At 40.8% G+C, this 7,912-nt stretch overlaps 1 protein-coding gene across 2 annotated transcripts in view; it reads right to left on the reverse strand.

Annotated features, from left to right (window-relative positions):
- Positions 1 to 2,067: 2,067 nt before the first annotated feature.
- Positions 2,068 to 7,912, reverse strand: part of SARC_02839 — a 6,734-nt gene continuing 889 nt past the window's right edge. Inside the window, exons 2-14 of one of the 2 annotated variants that reach the window (XM_014303375.1) lie at positions 7,453 to 7,661; positions 7,014 to 7,149; positions 6,573 to 6,698; positions 6,171 to 6,284; positions 5,659 to 5,846; positions 5,081 to 5,228; positions 4,704 to 4,849; positions 4,341 to 4,393; positions 4,059 to 4,125; positions 3,637 to 3,696; positions 3,020 to 3,120; positions 2,689 to 2,854; positions 2,068 to 2,405 (exon numbers count right to left, since the gene is read on the reverse strand). In XM_014303375.1, coding sequence (XP_014158850.1) covers positions 2,274 to 2,405; positions 2,689 to 2,854; positions 3,020 to 3,120; positions 3,637 to 3,696; positions 4,059 to 4,125; positions 4,341 to 4,393; positions 4,704 to 4,849; positions 5,081 to 5,228; positions 5,659 to 5,846; positions 6,171 to 6,284; positions 6,573 to 6,698; positions 7,014 to 7,149; positions 7,453 to 7,587 — 1,572 coding nt within the window. In that variant the 5' untranslated portion in view covers positions 7,588 to 7,661 and the 3' untranslated portion in view covers positions 2,068 to 2,273. Of the gene's footprint in view, positions 2,409 to 2,688; positions 2,855 to 3,019; positions 3,121 to 3,636; positions 3,697 to 4,058; positions 4,126 to 4,340; positions 4,394 to 4,703; positions 4,850 to 5,080; positions 5,229 to 5,658; positions 5,847 to 6,170; positions 6,285 to 6,572; positions 6,699 to 7,013; positions 7,150 to 7,452; positions 7,662 to 7,912 lie in introns of both variants that reach the window. The other variant, XM_014303374.1, reaches the window with a different exon arrangement.

Here is a 7,912-nt window from a genome sequence, read left to right on the forward strand (position 1 = left end):
TTATATATATGTAAATAGCACTACAAAGGTGTGGTCTATTTTCTCTCTTCTTGTGTATGTAAGTAAAAAATACAATTTTTCATTGCCTTCTTGTATAATTTAGAAGGCTATGAACTTTTATATGTTTTGTTTTGTTTTGTTTTTTAAAATTAAAATGGCTTTTGTTTTTTTTATATGATGGATCTTCTTGGTAGGATTTTCTATTTAAAAATTGCTGTTTGAGAATGTGTGATGCTCAAACTTTGCTTTTCCATTGTCCCAAACCGCATCCGGTCTACCCACAAAGGTATGTTTCATTTAGAAGAGGCTATGAAACTGAAGTTGTACTGGCTCAAGTACCGAACTATTGTACATGTGCACTTTACTGGTGGCCTGTGGTGGGCACTCTGGGCAGTTGTGCACTCAAATGTTTGTATAAATATGTTAGAAAAATAATTGTCTTAAAAAAAGCATGGTGTACGGGCATTATGTTGAGATTTGAGAACAATGTGAGATGGGAAGATGTGTGGCTTTAGGCAGTACGTGAGGCCCTGAGGGGCTGAGGCCTAACCACATAAAGTTTTACGTTGCAACGTATAAGTAAAACGTGGTATTTTTATATCCACAAAATAGTTCTGAAAATATATATAGGGTCATTCGCCAGGTCAAATGGTTGGACCTATTTTTACCCGTCGAAGTCCTACGGACATTAATTCGTTCAGCCATATTTTCTTGCTTCTCTAGAGAGGGACATGCAAAAGCTATATGAGCATGTGCTGGAATATCGCTTCCCCAAAGAGCCCGGCAATTGTCAGTGATTGGTCAGTTGCGCGGTCAGTTGCGCGTTCCGTGGCCAGAATATGGCTAAAAGGTGCATCTTCAAGGTCGAAAAATCAAATTATTTCAGGCCAATATATTTGCAAAAACGCAACGTTTAAAAATCAAAAAGTATACGTAAAACGTTGTACTTTTATTTCTACGATGCCTTACCTTTAAATGAGGTTAGGCTGAGGCCCATCCTCTTGGTCTCTATGTACCTATTAAATATTCTCTCTCTCAATTTCTCAACTACTCTACTCTCTAGACAGTAGAGAGACAAGAGAGGGAGTATATATAGGGAGAATCAAAGAGAGCCTCCGAGGGCCCGAGGCCCGAGCGAATGTGTTTCGAGGAACGATGGTCAGTAAAAGCCTAAAAGGTCATGCAGAAAATTCCTGAACTTCAACTCGTTTTACTCTTTTTTTAAAATGCCTAATAGCAAAATATAAATACAGTCGAGGTCCGACTGTCCGAGTCTCCGTCTCTCTCCGAGAGACCAAGACTGTAGAGAGTAGAGAGTATGTACAACAAACATTTCAGTTTTACATTAAAAATATATGTGATTCGCTCAGATTGTGACATATACTGTTGTCAGTTGTATCACATTCTCATGTGACATGAGTTGTTGAGTACATGACACACTCAGACATAGCACACACTCACTGACACAGTACAGTGAGTCAGTGACTACTGACTCCTGAGTACTGACTACTATTAGTAGTAGAAGAGAGAGAGTAGAATGTAGAATGTGGAGTCAAGACCTAAGAGAGTGTAGAGTGCAGTAGCAGAGAGCAAAAAAAATCGAAAAACTATCTCTATGTAAATATGAGAGCAGATCAGATATGCTGTACGTATTTCAGTATTTAACACGTGTGTATAGTGTATGGATATTCAAATACTGTATACTAAAATTGAAATTCTTTAAAGTTTTGTATACCTCATGAAAACAATTGTTTGATGCTTTTTAGCCGTTGGAATAGCTTCGACTAATTTTTGAAAGTTTTGTATGCCTTCGGGAAATGACTGTTCCTTGCTATTGCTTTAGAATATACCCTTGGATCATTCTTTTAAAAATTGATTCAATCGCATACATAGTTTGTTGACTGGCATATGTTGAATGATTGTACACGCACTGTCAATCGCGTATCCTCATTCGGCACGCATTCCAGTATTTGACGTACTAATTTTTGAAAGTTTTGTATGCCTGCTGAAAATGACCCTGATTCGGATTGTAATATTATTAAATTTTAAAATACGTATTGCTGTGCACTGCGTTATTTTTTTAATGAGTTTCCTCTCCGTCTTGACTCTGAAAACAATTCATATCAAAACTCTTTACGGAATCAGTTTCCCAGCCATTTTACGTAAACTACATTTATTTAAATATGTCGATGTGCGTGCGAGTTAATTTATCACACAGAGGCAATCATAGGCTCAGCGGAATGACAGCCGCTCGCTAAACACCCAACAAAAAATCAACCGGTAGGTAGTTCTGGTTTCTCTACATATTCCAATTCATCTTTGATATAGAAGAGAAGATAGCCTTCGCTCGTAAGTACATCTTCTACCCGAGCGTGCGTAATTACCGAGTCGTCGCACCGGAACCACTGCTTTTAGGGACAGATTAAGTAGGTTATCGTAAGTCACTGCTATCTGAACAGTATTTCCCCAGCAATTATTTTACAACAATATTGCAGTCGAAGTATTACTTATTTGCTTAGGTATGTCATTAACCAACTAATACAATACACTGGGATTCAAGCTCGGCTCGCGAAATCAAAAGTAATAGAATCGATACACAGCTGGCAACTAGCACAGCCCTCTGATAGGTCTACATACTGTCAGCATATATGAACTTAAACAGCCAAAATAGTGCGAACACATACACACCTGATCCGCATGCCTGACAAAGCTTGTGTAGTGGCCAGAGTGTAGTGTGCCGTGATGGTTCACAACAGAGAACAAGGAATAGTCTGCCCTCGTTTTAGATAGACTTCCTTGTTGGTGCGTACATTTTCCCCTCCCATTTATGGTAACATTTTGATTTGAAATTTCACTGTGCGTGATACAAAGGTATCAGAATTTTTGGGTCGGGGGTGCCATGGTAGGCGTGAATACCATCTATCTACGACAACATTAAGATATCAAAATCATTACGATGTAGCCTGGCAGTGCATAGATTATCGTACACATGTAAATGTATGAAAATTCGAGAAATTACCTTGGTTCATCTGTGGATAAGTATGGGCCGACATCCAGATGCAACGGGAAGTCTATCCTCGTTTTGATTTTCGTAGATGTATTCGAGTAGCTGCCAAATCTCTGCAGTATCAGATTTAACGAAGCACAAACTGTAATTTAGAATTCCCCCTCGTAATGACGGGGTATGTGTACGCCTAAGCTGTATGCATGATCGCCAGCAAATAATTAAGTCGGATAACTGTTTCAACATACGTGTAATTTATTGTACACACTCCGCACGAAGCGATTTATATATATCACGTTCAAGTTCTGGTGCATTATTTACAAGTGCCCTTCACATACAGCCCGAGCGGAAAAACCGCTATGAGTTCAGCATCAGCTTTCATATGAATACACGCATGCCAGACTCTACACGCACGCCAGAGATGTTCAAGTATTTTGGGAGTGCGACAACACATGTCCCACATCCAAACAACAAGAAAAGTTGTATTGCGATCACGGCCAAGAAAAATCAAGTGAAATAAGAACCGCGCAAAGTGACAATTGTCTTGGCAGAGAACAACATTGTTTCAGTTTCTGATACCTAGCAATAGGCCGGCAAGGTATCAAGGTTCACAGACTTTATCTAACACATACCTTGAGATGGAAGCAAACGACGACTGGCAAGTGCAGTAGAGTTAATTGTTTGCTCCGCTCCTGTGGTTACATAAATCGAATTCGTATTGTGAGACACACATTTTTATGCTGATTGATTTGGCATAGCATATCGTAAGGCAGGAAAGGCATACACAAGAACGAGGGGGGGAACCCAAAACTGTATGGTTAATGTTCAGCAATCAAACAAGTGGTAGTGGCTGCCATGCGAAAAATATCTCAAGTAATATGTGCGCACTCCCGCAAACATCCAATATTGAAGAAGGCTGTTGTGCCTACCGTTGCCGTGACAAATGACCAACCCCAGAAAACAAGTCTTAAAAACTACATGTGTAACACATGGCATGGCATCGTCATGATTACACAAGTTTCTGTAAGCTTGCAAAAACTGGCGTTGACTTTACCTGTAAACTTTTGCAGGTGCCGCACATAAGCTTTGAGTCACTTCCTAACTTTTCAGGATGTGTGAACCTGTACACATTCCAAAGAAAAGAAAACATAAGTTAATTCCACAAAAAACCTGTTTGCAATTACCAACCAGAACACTACACAGTATGGAAGTGAGTTAATCCGGAAGCCTTGACGGACAAGCAGCCCAAAACAACTGAGCGGGACTAGATTACGTATGTTCACGGCGACAAACTGAAATAGCGACGGATCACCTTTGAAATCTTATGTAAACATACCTCTCCAGACACTCTATAAGCGACTGAGGAACGCTGCTCCCTGCTTGTTTGTACTGTTTGATTAAAAATGAGCGGAAAGATATATTTAACGGTGTATGCGTAAGCAAAGTTTGCATTGTACGTAAATCGAGACTATGTGTGGCGTGCGCACACAGTAAAAGCTTCGAGGTCTCACTTAGCGATGTCTTTTAAAATTCATGCCATCAAGCGTGCGTGTACACCATGCGATGTACCCTAAACATCACACTTTCTCATATAAGTATGCATTATGAAGTTATGGCGAAAGCACCACAAATCAATATAAGAATGAAATTGAAATATCCCAGTACACTTCGATAGAGCGAGGTTCACCAGATAACATACATTATTTGTCGAATGAAGATCCAACGATATATCCCAGAAAGGTTCGATTGTAGCGCTGACAGTTCCGCAGCTCAAACACCTTAGATCCGACTGTATTGCGCCAGTAAAAATGCGATGGATGATACACTTGCAGTTTTTTGATGTCCCTGTTTCGGTATAAGGCATTGAAGCGAAAGTCATGACGGACAAAGAAAATACACTGCCATTTTAAATATATATAACCCTATCTTAGTAGTACATGATTATTGTAAAATTATTTCGTTCAAAAGCTTGCGGTGACTTACAAATATTAATTTTTCGCCACCAATACTTTAATCAACGCATGTACTGGAAATTGTCACATTCAAAACAACACTGTGTACACTATTTCAACTTACCTTGAAAATGGAGATGGAGACCGTTTAAGAATGTGATGAAGAACTCGTGTGCATCTTGTTGCTCGTAGCCCGCCAAATGATGTGCATGGGTCCACACCGAATGCAGCAACTGATGTGGTGAATATGGTTTGATCTCTCCTTTGAAGAACTGAGTGGTAGGGTGGATACGGGGAGTGTGCGAAAGAGAAACGATGGACAGACAGGCAATCCGGGAACATACAAGTTGCGGCTGAGAGCGTCGTGTATAAAGTCCTGCGTGCAGGAATTCGAGGGTGTGCAGAACCAAACAACAGCTGGCCGGATGCCCAGACCGTAGACTGTGGAAAGCGTAAGAATGGATATCGGCCGAGTGTAGGTGGGGTATTGTGAGATACTATAGACTCATGCATACATAAACATCATTGGCGAGCGACTATTTCTGTGCCGTCTTGCTGATGCACAATCCTGAATACACAATACATAGCGTGGTGTGAATCTAAGACCACCCCAAACATGAACGTGACTAGTAAATATATGCATTGTGCTGGAGAATAGGAGAAACGTTGATTGATACTAAATATTCTGTACACAGCATATACCTGCGTGAATATGAGATTTAATTCGCACACTAGGCACACTTTGGAGTCGCCACTCAATCGGCGCATACATCGGTCTTTACGGTGCGATCCACTGAGGAAGAAATTGCGCAGCGGTGGATTGTGTACAAACGCTTGTAGCACACAGCTCATAAAGCACGTGTTGCCTAAATTGTTGAGACCGCGCAGACCTGCGCAAAATTCAGATTGAAGATATGGAACGACCAGTGCGTTAGCCGTACTAAAGTGTACGAGTTAAAATGGGTTGCTTTGTATGAACAAACACTCTGAAACCGCTCGAGGGCTGAAAATACGCACACGAATGAAGCGCAGAGGCTAGCAATGTCAAAATAAGAGAGTTCTGTATTGAGATTGGGCGCTGCAACGCATATCACGGATCCAGATACTAATCATGAACACTCGGACGTGGATGTTTGACTCAAGTCTAAGATCATTTACAAGCAGAGATGCACGAGTATATAAGCACTGCAAACAAAGCAGGCTGGTGAGCACACCTAAAGAGCTGTATTCGGTTAACCTTGGTCGTTTGGAATGTTGATTAAGTATCGCCTTCTCGGTACCATCCGGTACCCACTCGGAAAATGCGGTACGCCGGAAATTACTGGGATCTATATACAAGATGTTTGGGTTAATCTTCAGAACAAGGCTTTGGGAACTGCTATTTGAAATAAACATTTGCTGGCAAGCGAAATGACCTGAAAAACATATACGGCAACAGTCACTGCACAATGTAGGATGAACCGTAAAGCACTCAGGAAAACTTCAGACAGTCGGCTTTGCAATATGAGATTCTAATTGCAACTGATGGCACACTCGCACTCGTATGGTAAATACTAGAAGCACATATGATCAGATGGCACCGACGACGAGTGAAAGCAGAGCTGGCATACACACACCTGAACGTTTAAGGTCACTTAACGCAGCTTGTCGTTGCTCATTTATAATCACTCGATCGATATCCACATCGTACACGTACTCTCCGCAAACAAGGCAATACACAGCATTATTGGCCACGTCGATTGCTGGAGGATTGTAAAAACATTATGAAAATTCTGTTCAGCTACAGGTGCGAATTAAATCCAGTATTGTAGGCGAGTGTTCGACAAGCTGGCAACACTGTGAATTCGATTGCATATAGCACAGCTACAAGACCCTGTTTGGGGAAGGATAAATTGAACGGCAAGATCATACATCCACTATGCGGTAGTAATCGGACGTGCAAGCTTCTTTGAACATCAGCCGATTAAGATTGGAGTACTGACGTATCAGTAATGAAGTAAGAGGGGAGATTGATGCTTGGGTACTAACTTTTTGTGTTCCAATTGCGACAAACTTACCCAGCTCGTGCTTAGTTTCTTTGTAATGTTGTTTCAGGTGCTCCTTCCTTCGGCAGTGATAGGAGGCGCAAGTCAAGCAAGCATGGAGGTTACCGCCTATATCTCCGCACGTTCGACAAGTTGGTGTATAGTCGCTCTATCAATGTGAAAACAGGGTGTCACATATAACGGCATTGATATGAAACCTTTCAAAAAGTGATGTTGCACCAAATCAATCAATTGCAATTTCCAACGAGGCGACAAGTTCGGGATATAACGATGATTTAAATTGGGAACTGATTATGGGCATTTAAACATCCTTTTTTTTCACACAGCAGGATGGATGAACATTACTCCATGAATAATTTCAATTTGAATGCGGGTATACAAGCGAATGCGACAAAACTATAAACCAGAACGTTGGAATACACATAGAGCTTGATCGTCTATTACTGCACACCTTATTCTCTCGGAAATACTGGGAGCATTTCTTGAACGCCTTCAGTTGCTCAAGACCTTTTTTCTGAGTCAGGGTACGTGCGTGCTTACACCCTTTGTAGTTTTCACGGTAAGTAATCGATTTAAGCGACGCCATCTCCACCACAGGCTACTGGCCTTGCCAATCCGTCACGTGTCTGCGGTGCCTCTCCGCCTCTAGTTTGAAATTTCCTGTGGTGTGATGTAGCGATGGATGTTCAAGCTTTTGTTTTAAGTAATGTTGAAATATGCGACTATGGAATCATCCTACACATTTTTGTAAATCTCTTACACATCAGGCACAGTCTCTAGCCTCCAAAACCTACTGTAATTTAAAAAAGATATATATATATATATATATATATATATATATATATATATATATATATATATATATATATACTACGTAGTACGTACGTACGTTACGTTAGTTACGTTAGTAC

The sequence above is a fragment of the Sphaeroforma arctica genome, assembly GCF_001186125.1.
Source record: "Sphaeroforma arctica JP610 unplaced genomic scaffold supercont1.133, whole genome shotgun sequence".
Lineage (NCBI taxonomy): Eukaryota > Ichthyosporea > Ichthyophonida > Sphaeroforma > Sphaeroforma arctica.